At 42.1% G+C, this 27,264-nt stretch overlaps 1 protein-coding gene across 2 annotated transcripts in view; it reads left to right on the top strand.

Moving 5' to 3' along the window:
- The window catches only part of LOC115090145 (protein farnesyltransferase subunit beta-like), a 165,315-nt gene that overhangs the window by 29,250 nt on the left and 108,801 nt on the right, over positions 1–27,264 (top strand). For both annotated transcript variants that reach the window (XM_029598892.1, XM_029598893.1), the window contains exon 2: positions 8,443–8,507. In XM_029598892.1, coding sequence (XP_029454752.1) covers positions 8,443–8,507 — 65 coding nt within the window. The remainder of the gene's footprint in view (positions 1–8,442; positions 8,508–27,264) is intronic.

The raw sequence follows: 27,264 nt of genomic DNA, 5'->3' as shown, positions 1-27,264 counted from the left end.
TCTTGATGTTTGTTTTTGTTCTGAGTCATCCCCCCTGGAGTTTTATAACATGACCCCTAGTTCTGTAACCGTCAGAATTTAGTCAGGAAAGAGGTCCAGACAACTGATCCGTAAAGATAGACTTTTATTGCCAGCAAGATGCAGCTAAGACAAAGGCTTAGAACAACTGCATGCCACTCCCCTTGAGGAGTAAACTGTTATACATTCTTTCAAGTAGGTGTAGCGTACAATCAGACCACTACACACGTCATTTAACAGACATGATATGATCGACATTTTATAGCAGAGATTAATACAGCGGTTCTACTGTTTGGTTTCCAATGGAAAAGTTTATTTTTAGGAATGTGTATTTCTAAAACCTTTAAGGTATCAAAGTCTGTATCATATCTCCTCTCTTCCAAGGTATACGTATTCAGACTCTTCAGCATCTTCTCATAAGTCTTCCAATACAGTCCCCACGCCATTTTGGTCACCCTTCTCTGAACCGCTTTAGTTCTGTCTCTGTGCTTTTTGAGATACGGTGTCCAGAACTGAACACAGTACTCTAGGTGAGTACTCACCAAGGGCTTGTACAAGGGCATTATTACCTCTGTTTTCTTACTAGTTATTCCTCTCTCTATATGCAGCTTAGAATTCTGGCTTTAGCTGTCGCCTTGTCACATCCCTTCGCTACCTTCAAATCTCCAGACTCTATCACCCCAAGGTCCCTCTCCCAGTATGTGCAGATTAGTCTTTCACGCCCCATCATATACTACTGATTTGGATTACCACACCCTAGATGCATGACTCTGCACTTCTTGGCACTGAATCCCAGCTGCCAAGTCTTCAACCGCAGTTCAAGCTTTATTTAATCACTTTTCATCTTCTCTATTCCTTCAGGCATGTACACTCTGTTGCGGATCTTAATATCATCTGCAAATAGTCAAACTTTACCTTCTATCCATTTTTGCATTGTCACTCTCAAAGATATTAAACAGAATTGCTTCCAAAACCAATCCCTGTGGCACCATTCTTTCTTCAGAGTAGATTCCATTTATCATTACATGCTATCTCCTGTCAGTCAACCAGTTTGTAGACCACTTCACCACCTCAGTGCTGAGTCCATTGCTTCTCAAAGTATCCTTTGCAGGACCATATCAAAAACTTTGCTGAAATCCAAATAAATAACATTGAGTGTTCTTCCTCGATCCAATTCTCTAGCTGCCCACTCAAAAAAAATTTCAGATTTGTCTGACAGGACCTTTCCATGCTGCCTCAGGTCCAGTAATCTACCAGTTTGTAGATAGTTCACTATCCTCTCAGCAGCATCTCCATTAATTTTCCCACCACAGAGGTGAACCTAACCAACCTTCTCTCTGGTACCACTCTCTTGTGAAGCAAGACTACCACAGATCTTCTCCAATCACAAGGCACCACTCTTGTTTCCAGGGATCTATTGAACAGGTCTTTCAGCAGACCTGCCAGCACATCTCTGAATTCCTTCAGTATCCTGGGATGTACCTCATCCGGCCCCATGATCTTGTCTTTGTTTTCTTAGCTCTTCTCATACATTCTCTTCTATAAATGGAGTTTAGTCTTCCCGATCCCCATCTTTGGTCTTCTCAACCAACAACTGTCCTTCTCCAGGGTCTTCTTTAGTGAACACTGAACTGAAGTATTTGTTTAATATTTCTGCCATTTCTTCATCCCTCTCCACATGGTGCTCCTTGTCACCTTTCAATTTCACTATACCACTTTGGGTCTCCCTTTTGGCTCTGATATATCTGAAAAATGTTTTGTCACCTTACTTTACCTCTGGCAAACCTTTCTTCTGCTTGGCCTTGCTTTCCTGATTTCTTTCTACATCTCCCTCAGTTTCACTTGTGTTCCTCTTTGGGATCCTTTATATTTCTTGACCTATGTTCTTTTTGCCTTTATTTTTTCAGCCACCTCCTTTGAGAGCCAAATAGGTTTCTTTATCCTCTCACTTTGTTTACTTTCCTAACATAAAGGTTAGTTGCCTTTGTAATAGCTCCCTTTACTTTGGCCCACTGTTATTCCACCTCACCCATTTTCTCCCAGTCTCCTAATTCTTCCTCCTCCAAGAGCATCCCCATTTTGACAAAGTCTGTATTTTTGAAATTCAAAACTCGGGTCTTCGTGTGACTTCTCTCTCTTGTCTTATTTACAATATCAAACCATACAGTCTGATCAGACTGGGCACCTATGTGGACATTATCCCCATTTGTGAGCACTAGGTCGAGTATCCCATCCTCCCTCATGGGGTCTATTACTATTTGTTTGAGCAGGGCTCCTTGAAGGGCATCCACTATCTCTCTACTTCTTGTAGGTACTCCAGTCTACATCCAGCAGATTAAAATCTCCAATGATCAACATTTCTTTCTTCTTTCCCACCTTTTGGATATCTTCAACCAGATCTCTGTCCAGCTCTTCTGTCTGATTTGTAGGCCTGAAGACCATTCCAATGTAAATGGAAGTACCATCTTCTTTTTCTAGGGCAGCCCATAATGCTTCTTCCCTATCCTACATCCCTTCCATTTCAGTTGCTTGGATATTGTTTTTGACATAAAGAGCTACTCCTTTTTTTTTTTTTTTTTCTTTTCTATCCTCTATCTTTTTCCTTAGTTTGTAGCCCGGGATGGCTGTATCCCAATCATGAGACTCCGTGAACCAAGTCTCTGACAGCAATGATGTCCAAGTCTGCCTTTACCATCAGGGCCTGCAGGTCTGGGATTTTATTGCCCAGACTACGAGCATTTGTGTCTTAGCTTTCCAACTTTTATCCCTTGATTTGCTGCTCTTCCTAGTCACCTTTTCTGCTTTTTTGATCTGATTGATTTTTATTTTCTCCTTCAACTTCCTGTATCACTTGGGGGTGATATGCCAATTTCATTGGCCACCTCCTGTCATCCCCGTCCTGTAGTTAAAATACCTGATAATATATGCTCTGATTTTCTCACTTAGCAGCCTCTTTCCTGCCAAGGGCAAATGGAGACCATCCTTACCATATCTCTTACTGCCCCAGCCTCCAATGTAACCAAAATCACTTTCTCTATACCATTTTTTGAGCCAGAAATTGAAGTTAGCTATATGGCAGAGCCTTTCCTTATCCTTTTCATGAATAGGTAATGGTCCCAAAAGCTTATGTCCATCCATATCAGAAGTCAGTTCTCAGACATAAAACAGCTTGGATGCTGCTTAAGGGGAGCTCTAGTATTTAGCCAAAAGCAAGTGGCTTCCTGGCTAGAGTGGGGAGGGGGGTTATTTTGTTAAAGCACCTTGGTGAAATGTCTTGATCATTCTTTTCATTTCTAGACATATAAAAGTTTAACAAGCAAACCCCTTCCCCCCCCCCCCCCCCCCCCCCAAAAAAAAAAAAAAAAAGATAGTGATACCTTTGTATTGAACTAACTTAATATATTTCTTGACTATTTTTCAAGAGTTAATGTTCTCTTCTTCTAGTGAGAACTGAAAATGAGCAAAACATGACATTTACCAGGAAATTAATTCATAGGCATTCAGTTGGTGGAAAATTTCTGAAAAACTGAATTATAGCTTTGGAATTTCTGTAAACTAAAAGCTTTCAACTATAATAAGCCAGTACATTTTACTGCTGCAGTGTCAGGGGGACCTGACAGGCAATCAGAAAATCAAAGTAGGAGGCACAAAAATGCTTTCCCTAGACCTTTAGTCTTCTCCAAGTCTGCTTCTTGGATCCCCCCGTCCTTTTCACTGTGAAAGGGGGGAGGGGATCTCCTTTATACAGGGGGGCTGCTGTTGATCTGTTAACTTTTTTGAATGCAGACCTGAATCCATTCTGAAACATGGGAAAGCAAAAGCTTCAGGACCTTGAGGTATAACTCAGGGGTGGCGAACCTCCTGGTTCTTGAGGGCTGCATACCAGTCAGGTTCTCAGGACATCTCTAATGAATATGCATGAGAGATTTGTATGCATACTACCTCTTATGCATATTAATTACATGTCATGGATATGAGCCCTTGGCCTATGGTGCAATCTAGCAGGCAAACCTGCTAGGCACACACTAACAGCTGGTGGTCTTGCTCTTACTGGGACTGGAGCTGGAGCTTTGCAATTGCCAGCCCCATTCCCTGCAGGTTGAGCCCTTGGGTTCCAGGGGCCTGGCAGGACTTAGGCAAAAGTCCCATGAGGAGTGGTCAAAGAAGTCGGGGATATGGGGCCGAGGTCTGGGCTGGCAGCATGAGGGCAGGCAGTAAGAATCTGAGACCAGGCTAAGGTCAGGGCAGGTGGAGGTTCAAAGGAGTAGTCTGTGTCCATAGTAGAGGTCAGTAGCAGGTAAAGGAGAGTCAGAATTGATGGTAGAAGTCAGAACCACGAATCAGGCTAAGGCAGAGAGGCAGGGTATGGCACAGCAGGGCAATAAGGCAAGGGAGGACAATGAGGCACAGACAGGTGGCAGCATGCACTGCAGACAAGGCAGGAGGACCTGTTGCTGAGGTGCTGGCTGGGAGCTCCTCCTGGGTTTAAATCAGCTGGTGCCGACATCCAGGCGTGACACTGAGGTTTCCCACCGCTGGACCATTAAGAGTTGATGGGAGCCTTGGGGAAGACGGCATGGCGACATCCTTGCCTCTCTGAGGCCCATGGCATTGGAGGGTGAGTGAGTGGCTGGTCGCGGGGCTGTCACACAATTGGCCAAACATTTACGTTAGGGATATTATGAAAACCTGATTGGTGTGTGTCCCTTCAGGACTAAAGCTTTCTCACTCTGGCATAGACAGTCACATGCTTTAGTAAAAACAAGTCACGCAGACTGTGATAGTCCAACAAAAATAAACTTCACTGCAATAACGAATTCAGTGAAAACAACTTGCAGAGACTTTAACTGGAGCTTTGTCTATATATCAGCCCCTTTCCCCGCAGGTTAAGCCTTTGGTTTCCAAGGGCCTGCAGGTCTTAAATGAGTGAACAGTAAGAGGTTCCGTAGTCAGGCTGAAGTCAAGGCAGGCATCAAACAGGATGCTATGGTCAAGGCAGGTGGCAGACAAGGATGGTCGGGTCATAAGCTATGGGCAGTACCGGAGGCAGCCCTGGATTTGTCAGTAGGCACCTATTATACCTGTGCGTAGGGCATCAAACATTTAGGGGCAGCGGGCTGGCTAAGATTTGCTGCCTTCCAGCTGTGCTGAATCTCATTCAAGAGAGAACAGTTATTTGCTATCCTTTAACAGAAACTTACAGGAGATGGGAGTGTAAAAGCACTAAAACTGCCTTGGGGCTGCAAAATCCTAAATCCGTCCCTGACCCGGAGGCCAGTTCTAGGAAGGCTGGACAGGCTGGAGACGAAGAGGCAAGACAAGGCTGAAAAAGAGGCGAGGTGAGGCCGGAGAAAACTGAAAATGCAGAGGCAAGGCAAGGAAGCAGCAACACACTACCAGAATAGTAGTTGACTCGTTGCTGAGGTAGTGAGGGAGAGGCAGAGAAGGTCCTTTATAGGGCAAGGCGTGTGATGTCATTAAAGGCGCTGCGGGCCCTTTCCCACCACAGGCCCTTTTAAATTTGCCTGAGTTCAGCACACGCTTAGGCATGTCTGAAGGCAGGAAGAGCGGCAGTATCCTGTCGTGCTTTGGAGAAACTGGTGTTGAGGTGAGTGAACTGGCTTGTGGGCTGCCCCACGAGCTGAGAAACGTAACAACGATATTCAGCCGGTAAGCCAGAATAGATGCCAAAATTTTTATGTCATGGTTAATAAGTGGTATGGACTCAGGAAGAAGGGCATGTTTACCAGATTTTGAGATCAATACACTTGTGGATAGATCATGCCCCCTTTCAAAAATACCATGAAACTGTGCAGCCTGAAACATGTCCTTCAAGGGGTTCAAAATAGAGTCTATAGAATTCAACTCCAAACCCATCGGGTCTAGGGGTCTTAGCCAGTTTCAACTGAGTAAAACCTCTTCTTATTTCTACCTCTTGAATCTGGGACTCGAGATATATTTTTTGCTCTTCAGATAATTGGGGAAGCTGAATATCGTTAGTTGATTCAGGGCCTGTTCAGTTTATAAATTTCTAAAAAACAAAATTCAAAGGCCTGTGAGATGAAAGCAGTAGTATTGTGAATGACATTTCTGTGCCTCAGCTTGGTCACAAGCATTCTGGGCCTGGAATACCTTAACAAATTGGTGAATAACTTGCCTGATTTGTTACCCCATTGAAATAACTTTATACTGGAGAAAATAATATTTCTCATTGAGCTTTAAACTCCTAACAGTATATCTAATTCTTTTCAGGCAGCTTTAAGCTGTTGCTGTAAGTCAAAAGTTAGATTATGAACATAGAAGTCTGCATAAAGAAAATGTTTGTGTCAAATTTGAAATTTTTTGCACACTCTTTTTGTTTCTGTGCCTGTTATGAGATAATTTGACCCCATAAATCTGCTTTAGCTACATTCCAAAAAATCAAAGATCAGGTAAAGAATTCAGTTTCCTGTATTCCTTCCATTGGGTTTGTAAAAATGTCTTGAATTCAGAATCGTGTAATCCCTGGGCGGGATGGATCCTTTAACTAGCTCCCCAGGGGCTCATAGGAAGAGAGCTGGACCCTTCCTGCACACTGTTCTCCAGCTTTCTCTCACTCATTCCATGGTTAGCTTAACACGGAGTTCTAGGATTCCCGGGGGACAATAGTTCCAAGGCCCTCATGCATCAGTCCAAGCACAAGCCCTCTTCCTTTTCCGTACAGAGCACCGATAATCACTGCCTTGGAATCCAAAAAGCACATTGAGAAGCAGGGTGGCTTCCAACTTTTTTTATTGATAGTTGATTAGATGACTGAAGAATATTTATAGCTTCAATTCGAGTTTCAATTAAAGACAATATAACAGCAGGAAGGTCAATAAACTTGGGACCTCACCTCTTTAGCAAAGTCTCTCAATTCCTCTGGAAGCACCCTTCTCAACGCTTGAATTCCTTTTCTTCCCAATTACTCCAATTACTCAGTTTATTCAAACTATCCAGATTGACGATAGCTCATTCCTCCTTCACTCCCAAATTTATTCCCAGCTTCTCCCCACTGCAGGTGGTTAGATTATGTAGTCCCAGTTCTCATACCTTTCCTGAGTCGTCTTAAATTTTTCTGAAGGATTGGGCACTCCCCTCTCAAGTATCCCTCACTTGAGAGAGCAGCATACACGTTCTCCAAAATACCTTCAACCCCTTTGCTTTCTGCAATAAGCAGAACTCCCCTCTTTCAATCTTCCAGTCTTCAGGTTCTTTTAGTGGATTGCAGTCATTTCACATAACTTTGCTTTCTTTTTGTAGTTTACTTTGTGTCTGAGGGAATTTGTGTCTCAGATGGCCTTAGAGCAAAACACAAAATGAAATAGTTTTGAAAATTTGCCTTTGGAAAGCTTAGGGAAATAAATATTACCTGGTGAGTAAAACAGACAATCGCAATATAAGCCCCAAATAGTAATTACTAACTCCAAGATCCTGAACCATCATATATATTTCAAAAACAAATAAGAACCTCTGTCATAATTCAATGAACTAAGAGCATAACAGATTTCTGTGAATATGAATATATATAGGACTGTCACACATTCAGCCTATACAATGTATGAAAATGTATGGTCCACTTTTTTTATTTTATTTTTTTTAATATGAATGCACATAAAACAATTGCCAGGAAAGTACTGTAGGCAGTGTGTGCAGAGTAATATTGGGTGGGGGACAGGAGTATGAACCAGATGCATGTTTGACACCTCTGACATACAGCATAGTTAGGTAATTTCTCCATACTCTGGTTCTGTAATACTTCCACAAATTATTTAGAAAATACTGTGGATGCCTTATTAGTTCACTTGACTAAATAGAAATAAGGGTCCACAGGTGATACCTGTTTATTGAGCTAGCTGAATACATTGTCAAATGCTCATTGACTGTTGCTAACATTGATTTTAATATGCTTCCAAATGTGTATTGCTATGATAAGAGTCTTATGTGAACCAAAATGTTGGACTGAGTTATGGATATGCAGTACAATAAATATATTTAGTTGTTTGAGTTATTTAGAGTATCTAACTCTTTGGGTAGTAATAACATACATATATATATATATATATATATAATATTACAGTTGATCAGTGCTAGGTACTGTGACCTGTCCTATTAAAGGAAATAGGATGGGATTACATACTACTGAGAAGCAACTGGTTCAGTATTGCAGAGTCTGAAGCACTCTCTGTGATCTTCTTTTAAATCCTCTGACTTGAAGGGTCGAATTCCATAAAGATTTTTTCCATAGGCATAGGTTGGAGGACAAGTCCTGTTTGAATAAAGCCCTAAGTGTGCATGAGCCTTCATTCTTACTCTGTTAATTATGTAAGAAGAAAATACATTTTTTTTGAATCCGTTTATTTTATTCTTTTTCTTGGAAATCTCATCACTGATGGACTACTGAAGACAAAAGTGGAAGAGAGAGTACAAGATGTCTTTAATGCTTACAAGATTGCCCAGCAGTGGTCACAGTAAGTCCTTTTAATGTTTCATTTGTGATGAGTTTGTAGCGCTCTTGGATCTCTAAGTTTTAAGCTCTTTAACATATACTGAGAGAAAATCTTTCAGTTTTTTTTCTCCTAGCACCATAATTTGCAAGGATTTTTGCCTCTGTTCTTTACCACCATATCCCGCCCCTCCTCCTCCTCGCCCCCTTCTCCATTGAACTCATCTTTAGTTTCAGTTGGTGTCCCCAGCTTAATGGTCTGTATGGCAACGTTGTCTGAGACTGAGTCCTTCAGTAGTCCCTTTATATTACTGGTGGTCACCTATTACAATAGGCTTTAGTCTGCCTTCCTGTCCTGGGGTTTGAGGTGCATAGTCTCTTATCAGGTTTGCTAGCCATGATGAAAAGGAGATGTACCTGCCTCAAGCACGGCAGTATCAGTTGTCATTTGTACATGAGTTAACTTTTTAAACATTTACAGTCTGGTCTGTTTCTATCCAGTTTACCTATCCACACGACTGCTCAGCTCTACATTACCTACCACTCCCTCAAAGATCCCCTTTGTTTGTATCATGCTTTATTGAATTTGTCCGTGTCTCCACCACCTCCACTGGGAAGTTGATCCATGTTTCTACCACCCTTTCTGTAAGTTATTCCTCAGTCTATCCCAGTCACCCTCGTCCAATGTGTTGTATTTGGTGGCACCTGGGAAGGCCCGGTGAGCTGCTGGACCCATCCTGCAGTCAGGGCACAGCTCTCTGCCCCGAATGCCATCCAGTGTGGCCCAAGATGCCACCAGCTCCTGCCGCCTTCCCACAGGCATGCCCATGCATATGTGCACATTTTGTAGACCTCACGGCAGGAAACACTGAGCAGTGCCCGCCTATGATATCAGGCCAACAAGCCTATTTAAGCGAGGGCTTTACGGCATTACCTTGCCTCAGCAACGGGTCTCCTGCCTTAGTACATTTTGCCTTCGAGTTCCTGTATCCTGATTCCTTGTCCAGCCTTGCCTTGTTCTGTTCATCTCATCCAGTGTCTTCTGTGTGTCTTTTTCCACCCTTGGCCTGACTTCCCGCTGGACCTGACCACGATTGCCTGCCCTGACCTTGACCTGTCTGTGACTTCCTTAGCCTGCTGCCTGCCCTGATCCTGGCATGCCATTGGACTCTTGCTCTATTCACCGCCCTAGAGACCCTCCTAAGTCTTGCCGGTCACCAGAACCCAAGGGCTCAATCTGCAGGGGAGGCAGCTAGTATATGTGAAGCTCCAGACTGTCCTGCTACAGGGCATGTACGCTAGCTGATGGCGTAGGCTTCGTGGGTTTGCCTGCGAGGCGGTGACAACTATGCCACAGCACAAAGGGCTCTTACCCACGCCATCTCTTACACCAGGATTCCTCGTTTCAGTGTCTTCTTTCCTTTCTCTTGAAAGGACCTGCTTCCTGTGCATTGATATCTGAGGTATTTAAATCTCACCTTTTCTCTAGGTTATGTGTTTAGATCTTTCTGTCACCATATGCTTTACAATGAAGACTACTGACCATTTTATATCCTTTTCAACGTGCGGTCTCCAGAACCGTACACAGTATTCCAAATGAGATCTCACCAGGGACTTTATATAGGGGTGATATTGCCTCCTTTTTATCTGTTGATCATTTCTCTCCCTATGTACTCCAGTATCTTTCTGGCTTTTGCCATTGCCTTATCCAGGAGCCCACAAAATGAAGATATTCAGGGGTAGCAGTCCCACAAAGAAAAGCTTTGAATATGCTCGCTAACAAGCCTCCAGTGACATGGATCTACAGCCCACAAAACAGCAGGAAAAAAAAAAAAAAGAGCTCAAGCAGGTTGCAAGTCATAATCGTAGTAAAGCACTGTCCTGACCTATCCAAGTCTTCCATCATAGCAAGTGCAAGCTATCTGCCCACAACCACATAGGTGGGAGGTACGTCAGGGGTTCAAAAACCATGCCGAGCCTGACATAAAAAATCAAGAGTGATAGTAAACAGCAGGACAAAGATAGGAATGGTGAAAAACCATTCTCCTCTGAGGGCACCAAATTGCACTGCAATACTACAGTCTCTCCCAGACTCCATGGCCAGCCTATGCCAAGGAAAAGAAGAAGAAATCATTCATGATAAATGGCTAAAATATTTTAACCCAGCTTGGAAAAACTTAAGGATTGCTGTTAGTAAGTGACTTAAGGGAGAGACTAAGAGTCTAACAGTACCTGAGAACCAGATAAAAGTATTTAAGAATCCAGTGCTGTGTGAAAGAAACATGCATTCAGCCCATGGGCAGAGGGAGGCAACAAACTGCTCCACTTCCTGCACTGAGTGAAATACGCAGGCTGAGCCCTAATGAATTATACGAATAAGGGAAAGGAGGGCGTAATTAATCTGCAGCTCGCAAACTTTCTTTTTCATAGTAGTGAATGCCGGCCTTTTACGCTGAAGATCCGTGGCGAAATCCTGGAGGAAGATTAGTTTAGCATTCCAGTAAGTGAGCTTGGCAGTCTTTCTATTTTAACTTGAAAAGTTGTGAACTTGCAGAGTTATTGCCCTTGGTCTTGCCACCGCATCCTCTCTGGGGCCATCCACTCTAAGTGCGCGATCACTTTTGATCTCTGAGGGCCCTGCTACAATGCCGATCACGTCTGACGGCTATCTTGTAATGAAGCTGACCAGGTACGAGGCCTATGACATGATTATTTCTGTGGCTGTTTTCAGACTATCAAGTCTTATCCAGCAGGAGTTTATTTCTTTCCAGGTGGACAATTGTATGTCTCAGGGACAGTTCAAGGTCTTCCACATGCTCCTCAACGCGGGCCAAAGTTTCCCCAACCAAGGAAACCAATTGGGTTACCTTATCCACAACCGTATATCAAGTAATAGTTGTATATTGCCAGCTAGCTTGTCCATGACACCTTTAATGGTGGCAATCAACTCAGCTGAGGCATCTGAAGCCATGCTGCATTCTTCCTCTTCTGGGACCTGATCTTTCCGCTCTATCTTCTTGTCCAGCACTCCTCTCTTGCCACCCCTTTTTAGTTGGCTCGCCTGCTCTCCCCACATTTCAGGCAAGGAGCTTTTGGTTGTTTCTTTAGACATTAAAAAAGCACAAAATAGGGCCAAAATCTGAAGAGAGAAGGGCTTTACTAGGCACGACTACAGGAGCATCAGGAAACCATGCCTGTACTCCTCAATGCATCTCTAGCCGCCCCTCTTGGAAGTCACTTGATATGATACCTATCAATATCATTTGTACCAGTATGAATGAGCAGCATCAGGTAATAGTAGGTTTAATGATTCTTAGCAATCTCTTTGTTTTGGATCTTGCCACTTGACAAACATTGCACCTCCTGGGACAGCATGTCTGGTTAGCAGATGGATGCCTCTGTGCCCCTCAGAAAAGAGTCACCAACCACCATCATTACATTTTGCTTCCTACACATAGTGGTTGGTGATCTGCAGCTTTGAAGCGCATGAGATTAAGTTCCTTCTCATCATAGGATGGTTTCTCTAGTTTCACATCCAAGGCTGCATCCCACTTTAGCTTGATTGGAGCTGGGGTAGGGGTAAGGACTCTCCTGGCTTAGATAATCTGTATCCTGCAGTCATCTTGTGATCCAGTTTCTCCTCCCCCCCCCCCCCCCCCCCCCTCTCTGGAATTTTCTATCTTTGATGAAATTCTTCTTGAGGCATCTATGTAGTTTTTGTTGTAGCAGTTGCTTCTAAGCCTCACCATTTCCTCTATCTGCTTCACCACCTGTTTCCTCAGTGAATCAACCTCCAGCCATCCTTCACAGAGAACAGGTTCCTCTCTGTGGATCAGGATATCCATCTGGTCAGAGGCGGAAGTAGTAATTGTGGCAGCAGCTTTGACGCAGCATTTTCCAGCCATCCTTCTGCTTTTCTTAGGAACTCAATACATGGAAAAATGAGAAACGAGGCTACCAAATCCTACATTTTTTTCTCAACTGACATGCAAGCATAATCAGCTGACTTCTGGGAAACTTAGCATTTACACACTGAGTCCCTCTGTGTAGTCCTATTTGCTTGCTCATGTGTAATTGAGATATGGAATAATGTATCTCTTTTTTTAGTTTACAAAATGTGTACGTTATACCTATTTGGTGTGTAGTCTAAGGAATTCTGTGGCCTTGGTTACAAAAGATTATAGTTGACCCAATAATGTGGTACATAGTCAAAGAATCATAGTTTTATTTCATGTTTTTACAGCTAGAGCAGTCAAAGGTCAAACACTGCATTCTTAATATGTCAAATAAATGTGCTGAAGTCACACAGGAATATATCATAAGGAGTGGGGGGCCTAACTCCCTACACAGAGGGACTTTATTCAGGATATCCCAGATGCATGGGGCACCTCCATAGCATTTTTCATGTTCTAAATATGATTACATTTTCCCTAGATGTCAAATACATTTTCCCAGCAATTGTTCTAAAGATTTGAACAAGCAAATTAGTGCCTTATATGTGGTCCAAAGTTTGAAAGTGTGAATCTATTTTTTTTTTAATTTGTTGGTGATAACCACTGTGTATGGACACGTATGAAAGTTGCATATAAAGTTTAACCCCCTCTCCCCGACCTTTACATGAAATGACGCAGAGGATAGATGACAGGACCTACCAGGTCAGAAGAGTAGAGCAGGCTGAAAGAAATGCCATCATAGTCTCTGCATTGGTATAATGGGAGGAAAAGATGGCTTTTGGTTTTCTAATATAATTCATTTTAAGTGATGCAATGCATGTTTTTAAATGAGTGCTGTCTTCTGTTTTACTTTCAAATTAAATTTGAACGAATTTGAGTCTTGTAACATTTGTTTATAGTTTTAAGGGAATTCGGCAGGGTAAACCTAATCAGTTGTTTCTGTTTGCATAAATGTACTGTTTTATGCCAACTTGTAAGATGAAAATATTGTCAGTCAATTTTTGTACGAAGTAAACGCAAGAGTTATGAATTCTGCAAAGGCTAAGTGGAAGAAATGAGCTTTCAGCTGGGAGGGTTGACATGAAGTATTTTGAATGTCAGCAGGAAAAGGGGGTAAGAAATGAAAGACCAAACAAGACACTTTTTGTGCCAGAGCAGAATTAAGAGATCCTGTAAAACAGCGGTTCTCAACCTTTATAGTTCTGCGACCCTTTTAATACAATTCCCCAATATGTGGCGACCCCAACCATAAAATTATTTTCGTTCATAGGCCTAAGTAACTGTACTGTATATACCGTATTTTCCGGCGTATAAGACGACCCCCAACTTTTACAGTTAAAATATAGAGTTTGGGATATACTCGCCGTATAAGACTACCCCTCTTCCAACGCATTCCAACATTTACAGCAGGAGGGAGTGACTCGGAGTGAGGGCGCGCTGCCCGATTGGCCGGTGCTGGGCAAAAGGGGCTTGCTTCGGCAAGCCCCTTTTGCCCAGCACCGGCCAATCGGGGAGCGAGGGAGCGCAGAATGAACTTTTTACTGCATCCGGTGAGGGGAGGGAGTGACTCGAGGAGCGACAAAAAACCCATATTTCTGATGGTCTCTTAGGCGACCCCTAGCATTGGTCATTCGACCCCCAAAGGGGTCGCGACCCACAGGTTGAGAACCGCTGCTGTAAAAGAAAGCAGAAGAGGGTATTTGCAAAAATTTTAGATGAAAAATTTGGAGGAGATGATCCATGAATGCATTTGGAGGCCATTAGGAGAATGTTATACAGAGGGGAGCTGTTGAACTTTGAAACAACTTGGAGGCCAGCCAGCAATGGCTCTGTGGCAGGGATGCACACTAACATATGGAAAGTCCCTGGTTTAATCCCTGAGCTGGGTTTCCCGCTCACTACGGCAGCGGTCTCCCTACCTAGGAGTAAGACTCGCTCTATTCCACCAACCCAGACTAGGTATGTTTGACGGGGAGAGGGAATCCCATGTAGTTGCAAGTAATAAAGGTTGCACTAGAGGCCAGCACTGGTTCCAGCTGAACTGGAAATACGAAGGAGGTAGACGAAACTGCTGGGTCAACAAAAAGGAGCTTAACTTTTTTTTTTTTTTTTGCTTTTTTTCCATGTCTTTGCTGCTGCACTATAGATTATAGGTAATTATCAGTCACTGCTGTTGTGTTAACTCTGACAAAAGTCCTCAGATATTAACTTGGCATTCTCAGGGAGTCCTTCTTCTTTTGTAGTCATCCTAGGTTCCCCTTCCATTTTTGACGCTGTAGATTATAACATCTTCCTGTTTATATCTCGGAGAAATTAGGATGGCAAGAACTGCACTGTCCTGGATTGTCGTTATTAAGTAATAGGGCACTACTGGTGGTGGTTCCTGGAAAATGCTCAAAGCCAGACTGCTCTATAGGGGTAGCTCAAGGGTCTCTGCTGTTGCCCGTTTTGTATAATTCTGCTTGGTGGACAGGAAACTTCAGCTAATAAAAAAACATGCTACATGTGTAATCTCTGGATCTTTATATCATAAACATATTACTCCAGCACTGCTAAATCTTCACTGGCTCCCCATCGTGTGACAAATAAAATGTAAGATTCTTATTCTAACTTTAAGGCCCTTAAAGGCCAGGGTCTGATTATTTGTAAGTTTTTCGTCACTGTGCCTCAGTACCGAAATTGGGATCCAGTAATGCATCTCAGCTCAGTATTCAGTCACTGAAAGAATTGAAACTGACGGAATTTCAGAACAGGCCTTCCCCTGTTGTATGGAATATTTTACCACACAAAATTAGACTGCAGATGAACTATTTCAGTTTTAGGAAACGGAGATGGCATTTTACAAAGGTTTTTCCATGTTAACATCTGATTTTGTTCTTTGCTGTATTTTTTATAGGTCTCTCCAACTGGCTTAGTCATTTTGAGATGAAAATTTTTCTGGCATTATATATTTTCCGTTAGCAGCCAGTATCTGTAATTTTGAATTGCTGTTTATTCATTTTTAGGCATTTGCTAGTTATGTAGCCATTGCCCCATCCGGCTCGCAGGGAGATTCAGGGTCTAAGGCTGGCCCTGAACCTTCCAAAGTTTCCTGCACGGGGGAGGGTTTTTTCTTTAAAAGACCCTTTAGCGTTTTTCTTTTCTGGGTCTCTTCCACTCAGCAGCCCCACCCAGGTAAAATTCATCACATTGCACACCAAAACTGTTGTTCAAAAATAATTTTAGATACCAATTGATAGAGCACTACACAGCAAAACAACATTTAAAAGTACAGAAATCAAATTTCTCCCTTGGTTTAAATACTCTTATTAGTACAGAAAAATAAACAAGATAATTCAACAATATACATCCGAGACATACAGTGAAGGTATAGATCATCTTACACATCACTACTATTTAACCAAGTATAATTGCTAACAGATTTACAGTGATATAAACATAACTGGTTCCAATTCAAATGAAACTGGCAGTTTATTACACTTTTTTTTTTTCTGTAGCAGCTGCCTCAGTACTTGCAAGTAAACCATTATATTCCACCAAACATTAATTTCAGTACCTTTACTTTCTTTTTCCAGTTGTTGAGTATCATTTTTAATTGCAAGGGCTAAGATATCCATCAGATCTATTTTTTTTTTTTTTTTTTTCCTGGAACAGAAAGGTTATAAATTAAAGCAAGTAATTTCCTTATTAATAGTTTGTACTTCAGCTCTTCTCTAATGCCTAAAATTCTACAAATTTGTTCCCATACTCTCTACCAGGAATATAACGTACGAGAAGATGTACTCACTTTGATCCTACAAAACCAATGCCTATTATCTTGTTTGGCTAATTTAGCTATTCTTATTGGTGTTTAAGTTGCATATGTGTAAATTGACACAGAAAAATTTACTCTCAATGTTTTTATCCCATAAGCTGGCCCAACAATGAGGCTCTAAAGATGATTTAAGGTCCTTTTCCAATTGGATCTCTTCTCCTGTGACCCAGAGGGGTTGCTTCAATATCTATTCTACTTGTCGACAAAATCCATCTTGGTGCCATTGTAGAATGTCCTCAACAGGGAAGGGCGGTAGCTCTCCAAACTTCCTCTCTGTAAACCTCCAGCACATTGGGAGCTCAGTGTAGTTATAGCTTAACTTATGAAGCCTTCTTGTGAACATCAAGTTTCTCGCCTGGAAAGTGTTTCTTGTGGCTGTAACCTTGACCTGAAGAGTAAGTGAACCCTACAGGCTCTGGTTTCATTGTCACCAGCTCTTTTTTATAGTAGGGTGAGTATGTAGAACAGGACTTCCCAAACCTGTCCTGGGGAGCCCACAGCCAGTTGAGTTTTCAGGATATTCATTGTGGATATCCTGAAAACCTGACTGACTGTGGGGCCCCAGGACAGGTTTGGGAAGCCCTGGTGTAGAATCACCCTAAATTCCTTCTAAAAGTAGTGTCTTCATTCCACATTAAACAAGCTATTGGGCTGCCTCGTTCTTTCGAAGATCTCATAGGGCACAAAGAAGAATTGGCTGTTCGCTCCTTGGACTATAAGAGAGCCTATTACCTTAAGAGGACTGTCCTTCACCATCAAACTTCTCAACTGTTTGTGTCCTTTAATCCTCATCAATTGGTATCCAATTGGCTAGCAGACTGTAGTGTGCTGGCTGGAATACAGACTACAAAGCTCATCAAGTGAGAGCCTTTATAACTTTAGTGGTTCATCTCTGGGACACTTCTATTGAAGACATTTCCAAAGCTGCTACTTGGTCATCTATGTGTTAACACCTTCACATCCCACTATTATCTAGACATCATATCCCAAGGAGACAGTAGTTTTGGACAAGCAGTTCTGAACAGTCTGTTCACCCAGTATTCCACTCTCCATCTGGTAGGACCTGGTTACCTTTAGATAAGTGCTTCCAATGTACAGTCCTCAGCTTTGAACTCCCCACATGTAATGGCTAATTCACTGTTTCCCAGCCATTTCCTGGAGGTGCCCCTAAACAGTAAGGTTTTCAGGATTGCCATAATGAATATGAGAGTTAGATTTGCATGCAATGGAGACCCAGTGTATGCAAATCTCTTATGCACATTCATTAAGGATGTCCTGAAAACCAAACTGGTTAGGTATGCCTAGGGGAGGTTTTAAAATAAGGCAGGGTGAGGCGGCCACCTAAAGCAGCAAAATTTTGGAGCGGCAAAAAGTGCCTCCCAAAACGCCCAGCAACTGCTTCTCCTTGTTGCCAAGAGGGCACTAAAATCAATCTAGTGGAAGAAGAGGCCGTAGTGCTGCTGGCAGCTCTCGTCCCGCTGGTGGCTGAAGGTCGCAAGAGGCTGCCAGTGGCTGAAGATTAAATGAGGCCACCGCTGGTGGCTGAAGATCAGAAGGGAAAGCTTTCAGAAGCCAGCTTACGTCTACCTTGTGAGGGCTTCCACGAATCCACGATAATCTCAAGGAGTTTGGGAAAAAAAAAAAAATTCTCAGGTATAGAGAGAGTAAATTTTTAAAATCCTTAATTTTATTTTTTTAGGTCTTGTTTGATTTGTTTGCGTTTTTTGAAATTTATTGATGTTTCATAATTAAAAAAAAATTGTGTATGAGGTTTTAATTATTGGATCTTATTTGTCAGCTGTTTTTTAAATATTATTTTTATTGGTATACTTTACTATTATGTATTTTTTATATTTCTTGATTTTGTTTGAGGAATGGTTCTGTTTTTCCATTGTTGCACTGCATAGAGAGAGCAAGCCTGTGTATATGAAGGAGAAAGAGGAAGTGTGTAACTTTTTTTTTTTTTTTTTTACTGTTTTGACACTTTATTTTTTCAATAGCTTCTTTTTAATATTCTGAAGTTTTGTCTTGTTTTTATTGCTTAATTTTTGAGGAGTGCTGTTTGTCTTTCCATTTTTGCACTGCTTCTTGCAGTTTCAAGTTCATTTTTTGTTGGCAAGTTTCTATTTAAATTTTATGGTCTCTCTATTCTGTGTTTGGTATGGATCTGGCTGTGTTATGCATGTGTGAGATATTTTGCTATCGCAAGGGTAGCCAACTGGCATCTTGTGAGCTGCATGCACTGTCTGAGTTGTCAGCGAGTCTCCTGAGAGTGTGGGTCAGTAGCGTAGCCAGAATTGATTTTTTGGGTGGGCACAAGGTTAACATGGGTGGGCTGTAGGCATGCAGGTCTACTAGTTGTTTTTTTACTGATAAATAATGCCAAATTATGCAGCATAGCATTCACATCTACGCCTAAGTATGAGGTTTACTTAATGATACAAACATAATTCACGGTGATTTGTGGTTCTTTAGCCTTCTTATTACGATTTTATACACGGCTCCTACCTGTCCATAAATTTTGAGAGAGCGGTTGTGTTGCTTATATTTAAATTGCTAACATCTCAAAATATAGATATATATTTTTACCTTGGTGGTTTGATCTTTGTATTTTTCTAATCAGTTGGTCCTGGTCTCTTTTTCCCATTTTTTTCCCTTATAGCTCATTTCCTAATTCCTTTTCAGTGTCTTTCTTCTATTACTGTCTTCTTCCCTTCCACAAACACGCTTTCTCTCACAGACTCCCTCTCACACACTCAAGCTGTCACTCTCATATGCTCTCCCCCCCCCACCCCCCCAAGCTCACATTCAAGTTCTCACTTTCTCACCCCTCCCCAGGCTTATATTCTTATGCACATCCAGGCACCCATTCTCACCCACACACATAAACCCATGCTCCCAGTCTCACCCACACATATTCAAGCTCCCATTCTCATCCATACATATACACATTTAAGGTACTATTCTCACCCACACATACACACATTCAAGCACCCATTCTTATCCACATATTCAAGCTTCCATTCTCACCCACCCACACAAACCCAGGCTCTCATTCTCACCCATATATACACACATTCAAGCTCCCATTCTTATCCACATATTCAAGCTTCCATTCTCACCCACCCACACAAACCCAGGCTCCCATTCTCAACCACACATACGAGCTCCCATTCACCCACATATTCAAGCTTCCATTCTCACCCACATACACACCCAGGCTCCAGTTTTCACCCACACACACTCCCATTCTCATCCACACATACACATTCAAGCACGTGCACAGCTTCTGCTTTCTCCCCCAGAGCAGGAAGATCAGCTGCCTCTCCTGCTGCCACCGGACTCCTGCTATCTTCGGGCGTCGGGCCGTACTGCCCGCCAAACTTCCTGTCGGGGGGGTGGGGGGAGCGGAAGCGCAGCGCACAACGTCCGCTTCCTCCCCCCCCCCCCCCCCCCCCCCCCCCCAAGCAGGAAGATCGGCGGGCCCGACGCCCGAAGATAGCAGGAGTCCGGTGGCAGCAGGAGAGGCAGCTGATGTTCCTGTTTGGGAGAGAAAGCTGAAGCTGTGCGCGGTGCTTCCGCTCCCCCAAACAGGAAGTTTGGCGGGCCATTTGGTCCGAAGATAGCAGGAGAACGGGTGGCAGCAGGAGAGGCAGCTGATCTTCCTGCATTGGGGGGAGGAAGCGGAAGCTGCGCGCGGCGCTTCCGCTCCCCCCCCCCCCCCCGAACAGGAAGGCCGGTTGGCCATACGGCCGCAGCAGCGCTGCCCCATGTGTGCCGTGATGGCGCGCGAGGCGTGGGTTCTCTTGTTCGCTGTCGCGGGGATGGGATCCTGCGACAGCCTTGCAGTTCCGGTGCCAGTTGGGTGGGCCTGGGTCTAAGTTGGGTGGGCAGGTGCCCACCCAGGCCCACCCGTAGCTATGCCACTGGTGTGGGTGAGAAGGTATGGGCAAGGGGAGGGGACTGCTACAGGCTGTGGAAGGGCCGATTAAGAAGAATTTTACATAGTGCGGCAGTACTGGGGCTTGGAGGGGGAGCACTCGCTGAGTGAGCACATGAGCAGCAGCACAACAGAATGTGTGTGTGTCTTTATGTCTTGAGAGACAGTGACTGTGTGTGTTTTGACTGAGTGTGTGTGTGTGTGTATAAGAGAGAGAGCATGAATATCTGTGTGTGTATATGTATATATATATATGTATGTATATATGTATATGTGTGTATATATATATATATATATATATATATATATATATATATATATATAAAACCCTTATTAGTTTTAATTATTGGCTGTTATTTGATGTCTAAAATCACAAAGACTCGGAACCAGAGTGCACTCCAAATATTCAATATCAGTCACCAAAGGAGATGCAGGAAAATTGAAAGGTCCAAACTTAAATTGGTTTTCTATGCACAATCTTTTTCTTTTATTCAGATCTGCAACTCCACTGCTCAAGTGTCCAGCAAAATGCTTGACACTTGAGCATCTCCTTTGGTGACTGATGTTTGATGTCTGCCATTTTGAAATATTGATAATGGGAAACGTTTGAGTTTTTAATAATTGGCTGCTATTCTATGAATCAGCTGTTTTTTAAATATTCTTATGTTTTTACTATTATGATTGTTTTATATTCCTTGATTTTATTGTTTTGAGGAATGGCATTTCTATTTTTCCATTATTCTGCATACAATCTGGCTTGTTAAAGTTTCCTTTTCATTTCTATTTATACTTTATGGTCTCTTTATTCTGTATTTGGTGAGAGTCTGTCTATGCTCTGCATATGTGATTGAGGTGAGGTATTCTGCTGGCATGTAGTTTCTGTGTAGGGATCTACAGCAGCCTGGCTTGTTCTGTTTTCATAACAGGAGTTGTATTGGTATTTAGGGCCTGGTGTAATATTTGCGGTGTTGCCTTTTCATAGTTAGGGTTTTTACTGTTTGAGGGCTTGCAGTTAGTGCTCTTTAATTATGGGAGGTTCACTATATTGTATTTGTAATTCAGTTTACTCTGGGCTTTCTGAGGGCAAAGCCCACACCCAACATGCATTACTATAGGCCATACCCAACATGCATTACTGAAGGCCTATTACCATATGCATTCCAAATGTGGTTTTTTGCAGGATTGGGATATTTTTACCTCAGATGACTGAGCTTTCAATGTTCTCTTTCATGTACAATTATTATAAATGTAAAATGTTTAATTGTGTGTGGTGAGAGCGGGGGGCACGGGCACAAGACTGTAAAGTGTGCCTAATGCCCTTGCCCAGCCCAGAGAGCGTGTGCCACACACAGACCCCACCATTCACCCATCTCCCACTTCTCCAAGGGAAAATGCTGGGGAAAAGGTGGGAGGCAGATCTGAGGGTTCCTGGGAGTGTGGCAGCTTCCTAGAAACATTATCACTGGCACTGTATCTGCCACTCCTCTGGGAACTCTCACCCCTGCTTTTCCCCTTCTGCAGCATTTCAAATCAACAAAAGGGCCAGACTCCAGGGGGACCCCTTTACCTCTCCTGATGATTTTATCTGTACTGTACCTTAAAGGAGAGTAGGAGAGGGGTGTATGGGGGGGGGAGCGCAGTCTCTTCCCCCCTCCTCAGGCAGCAGATTGCCCCTGGGTGTGTGCCTCCAGGAGAGGGTTGGGAAACACCGGGCTAATTCATGCCTGCTTATTGACCAAGAAAGTAAGTCTGTTTACCTATAAACAGAGTTCTTGGTAGACTGCAGGATGAATTGGCCATTCTTTGTTCAGAAGTCAGGCAGGTATTATCTCTAGAAGGGATTGAGGGACTCACAAGGCAGCCTGGGTGTGCACAGGAACTCCTATACATGCTCAACAAAGTGTTTACTGTACAAACAGGCCTCTCCAGTACAGCGCACTCTTTAACCTGCAGTTGGACGCAGGTTTTGGGGATACATCCACCACCCCTTAGTCCATAAGGGGATTAGCGCATCCAAAACGGAGTTAATTTCTCAGCAGCCCAAAAACGTGTACAGAAAAGCAGAAAATACTGCTTTTCTGTGCTTCCTCAGACTTAATATCGTGGCGAAATTGTCGGAGGAACAAAAAGGACAACGTTTTAAAAAAAAAAAAAAAAAAAAAAAAAAATGCCGGCGGTCAGGTTAGGAAAAAGGATGCTCCACAAACTTTGTAACAATAGCTATGTCCCCCCAGATGTGCTGCTTTGGGAGGGACAGAACACTGCTTTTTGTCAGCAAGTAGTACATAAACACACCATATACAGTGTCATTTGAGTAACTTTTCCCTCTTCCTACTGTCCCTTCATACAACCTCAATATCTCTGCTACAAAAGGTTACCTGATGGGGCTGTATTTTTAACTTTCTATTCTCACCCTGGGAAAAGGGTAATGTAAAATAAAAACAAAAAACTACAAAAAAAATGCTTTCATACAGTTCCCAAATCTCTGCAGCAATCAAAGGAACAATCACTGTTAAGGCTGCATTTCTTTTACTTTTCACTGCCCACACAGTGGCAAACAGTAAATGCAATGAAAAGAAAAAAACACAAGTGCTTTCATACCATCCCCAAACTTTTGCAGCAAACAAATTTCGTAAATGTAAACCAATCATACTGTCCAAAGAGAGGCCAATCAATAAAAGAGAAAATTTTTTTTTTAATTGACCAATCAAAATATATCCAAACAAATAGTGGGTGATTCAAAACATACAATATGAAAAAAAATTCTTTACTTAGTCTTTCTTTTTGTTTATTTAAAAAAAAAAAAAATACTATACTAATCAGGGTCTTTATTGAATCCATGAGGAATCCGTGACCAAGTCTTAACTATTAATCCATCTCTGTTTACATTTCAAAAGGCTCAAGTTGTAATCTACCCTATGTATATGTAACCATACGGTGAAAACTAAATCCTCAACTTGATGTAAAGAACTCGTACAGTGCTATACTAGAGGTGCTTCAGCTGCTGCATGCTCCACTATGCATGTCTGTAAAAGCCTATTGATCTTCCTATATATAATAGATACTTCTGCAGCACTGTCGTTGCTGAATGTTAACCAGTGTCTGTGCCAATTATTACATGTTACTTTTCGAAGTATCACATTTTTAATATTGGGAGTGAAACTTTAATAAGAGGGCAATTTTCAAATACATTTTCCATGGTCAAAAGTGTGTTACCCACAAAAATAACCTTATACAAAATTGCATACCCAGTATGTAGTTACACACGTGTGTATTGCTTGTTTGTGGGTAAATTTACCTGGACTGAGCAGAAGCATTCCCAGGATGGAGTTGGGGAGAGGTTTGGACTTGTGCATTTTCAAAAATACGCCTGTAAACTTTTTTTTCCCCAATAATTTTCAGTGCAAATGATAGGTATAATTGTGTGTGGGCAATCTTGATGAGATGATTTAAAAAATGGATTTATGTGCATAAAAGTTCTGTGAAAATTGGAGCAACTTGTGCATGTATTTACTGCCTAAATTAGAGCTGTGTTAAAATTATCTACTAAAAAAAATATTGTTCCACAATTTCCATGTTAACTTGGGCTACCAAATCAGATGCTCTAGAATCCTAGCTAAAGTACTAAGCTTAAATTTAGACATTTCAGCATGATTAGATATAATATTACTGTAGACTTCTACCTGACCTATAGAAAGCATAATAATAATTCTGGATATCAAAAGATGATCTATTTGCATGCATTGCTTCCATAGCATCCACATTTTATCTCATGCATATTCATTGTGGATATCCTGAAAACCTGCCTGGCTGGGGGTCCCCTAAGACATGTTTGGGAACTTCTACCTTTATAGAATAGATGTTTCTTATAATACTACATTGGAGAGGGGGCGGTCCTTATTAACATAATTTAAAATCTTTTTAATTGCCTGATTCATCCCATTCACAGAGATACTACCTTTAATTTAGACATAGGAATTACTCTCTCAAACTTTATAGTTCTTGATTTCCATGCACCTATAGTCAAGTCACATTTTATCCCAGATAATTACAACTCAAATCTATACAGCATTATGTAGCCATGCTTCTCCGAGTTTAGTTGAAGGCCTGGCATGCTGATAAAAATGCTGTGCTCTATTCAGAGACTATAACAATCAGAAGCTAGTGTGGGGAATGCACAGTTCTAACTAGATCAATCATCTTGATTCCCACACAATAACTGGCAGTTTCCACGAGTTCTTGCTTTATTTGGAGGTAATGTACAAACAGGATTATAAGTCATCATTCAGTTTCTGCTTCATGGTTGCAATAGACTAGAGTTTCAACTTTCCAATTCAATGTAGCAGAACAAAAGTGGGTACAATTCACTTCAAATGAAAAGATGTCATGTCTTTAGTTTTCATAAGTAGCATTTGTATCTACCTCTGGATCATGTTTGAATAAGGGCTCTCCAGCAGTGTGCTATCCATTCGGTTATCTGGTAACTGGTCACAACTGGTACAACTCATAGGATTCTCCAAATTTCCCCGTTATCCTAAAAGCATGGTGATGGAGGATTCTGTCCCATGAATACTACCAACTAATATAATGTAGAATTATCACAACTTTATTAGTCATCTACCTTTCTGCAGGATCTCAAATATAATTACACAGATTATAAGAAGTTGGGGTTTGTTTGTTTTTTTAAATGGAAGTAGGCAAAGCATGCTACTGATGAAATGTTTGATTAAAACAATGGAGTGTATGAAGCGAGCAATGAACTAATAGTAAAGTCCCGATGCAGCATTGTAGTGAAATGTTGCTGCGTCTGTATTTTGATATAATTTTTAGCTTTCTATTGATTACTTTAGTGCTTCTACCTCAAGTTCTGTAAAACAGGAATGTGATAAATGTTCACTTCTTGACTGGAACATACTTGGCGTGGATTTATCAAAATGCGGTAAGTATCGCATGTGGTAGCAAAAGGGGCATGGTTTATGCAAATATTCATTTTATCGCAATTTGTGCTAATTACCTATGCGAAGAGCTAAGTTAGTGCAAATTGTGATAACATTATCAGACTTTACGATAGGAGCCAGACCTGTGGTATTTCCCACATATAACCACTGAGAAAGAGAGAGAGAGAGAGGCCATAATGTCATCTCCCTAGATAAGTATTTGTATCCCTATAGTAGGCCCACCTAGCAACTCTAGGTGAGGGTTAGGTATCAGTGTAGGGGGTTAGGGGCCCCTTTGACATTCAATGTTAGATGTACGAACAGAACAGTGATCTCTTGTGAACATTTGATGACCCTCGGAGTGAGGAAACTCACTCCAAGATGAGATTTGAGCAGTTTTCTCACTCCGAGGGTCATCAAATGTTCACAAGAGACCACTGTTCTGTTCGTACATCTAAAACCTTACCGCCCGGTCACGGCAGCTATCGCACAGCCTAACGCAATGTAAAAAGCTGTTAAAATTTGCATTAAGTCTGTGCGATAGCTCTTCGCAGCCAGGCAAACCCAGCCCACTCCCCGCCCCTAACTCCTCCTATTTTCCATATTTGCATCGCACCATACGATATGGTGCTATCGCATGCGTTAAACACGTTTTCGCATGCGATAAGCCCTTAACGCATGCGAAAAAGCCTTAGCGCGTTTTGATAAATGACCCCCTAAGCTTGGTTCCTTAAGTGTTTGATACTAGTTTGAGCACTTTATGAGTTAACTAGGCACTTCCATTTCATGTTCTGCAAGAAAAGATTGAAGTTGTTTTTTTTTTAATTCACTCACTTGAATTTAAGAAGTTTGCATAGAGCACAAATTAGCATTACATACAAAAAGAAAGGGGAGGTTTTTTAACCCATGATTGACTTTTGAACTGTTATAAAGGTGACACAGCTTGTTGCTCAACATCTGAGATTATTTTTCCTCCAAAATAAATGCATATTTACTTATTTTCTCTATTTTGTATATTAACTCCAAAGTTATTAGTGAGATTTTTCACAGATTCTGTTTCTTGTAGTCTCACTTCTTCCCTGTTTTAGAGTGATAGATTATAAGAGACCATCAAATATTTAGCCTCCACAATAATTTATGCATTGGGGAATTTTATCATCATAGGTCACATTAAGAACATGTCCTGTTTTTTAAACTTATTTTTCATTGCAAATAAAACTCAAAATGTGCGCACTTATCAACATGCTAGAACACTTCAACCAGACGCTGACCAGCGTTTCAAGAATTACCTTAAGATTTGTGGACCCTTGTTGCTGTGGTGGGGTTGACTCAACCTATGGGGATGGCCCCATAGTCAGTGGCCCCATTGTGTAGCTGGTAGAGCTACACAAGGAAGAGATACTTAAAGGAGGTTCACCTATACCAACCCCTTTCCCCTTGGGTTCCGGGGACTGGCAGGTCTTAGGCGAGAGTCTCTATGGTAGTGGCATAGGCAAAGGTCCAGGACCAGGGAAGAGTGGTCAATATCCAGGCAAGGGCAGGTGGCAGGCAAGAGGTCAAGTCTGGGCTAGGGTCAGATCCAGGGCAGGCAGGGAGGCAAGGGCAGGCTAAGAACATAAGATTTGCCATACTGGGTCAGACCAAGGGTCCATAAAGCCCAGCATCCTGTTTTCAACCGTGGCCAATCCAGGCCATAAGAACCTGGCAAGTACCCAAACATTAAATCTCAACCTACTATTGGTTGAGATTTAATGTTTGGGTACTTGCCAGTGATATGGTCCCTTTCTAAAAAAAAAAAGGGACCATATCACTCCCACACTCATCGAACTACATTGGCTCCCAATACACTCACGAATACTTTATAAAGCACTCTCCCTCATCCATAAAAGTATGTTAAATTCAAACCTCAATTGGATCAACCCCCCCTTCCTCCCCCGTACTTCTGATAGACCCACCTGCCCAACCCTCCAAGGAACCCTACGTTCACAATCCATCAAAGCATTCAAACTCTCCTCCACTATAAGCAGAGCCTTTTCACTCGCCGGACCCACCATATGGAACTCCTTGCCGCATGATATACGCATGGAGACCTCCACTCCCAAATTAAAAAAAAAAAAACTTAAAACCTGGCTATTCCG

This window comes from Rhinatrema bivittatum, chromosome 4 (assembly GCF_901001135.1).
Source record: "Rhinatrema bivittatum chromosome 4, aRhiBiv1.1, whole genome shotgun sequence".
Classification (NCBI taxonomy): domain Eukaryota; kingdom Metazoa; phylum Chordata; class Amphibia; order Gymnophiona; family Rhinatrematidae; genus Rhinatrema; species Rhinatrema bivittatum.
Note: the sequence above shows the minus strand (reverse complement) of the source record. Positions and strands in the feature narration are given on the sequence as shown.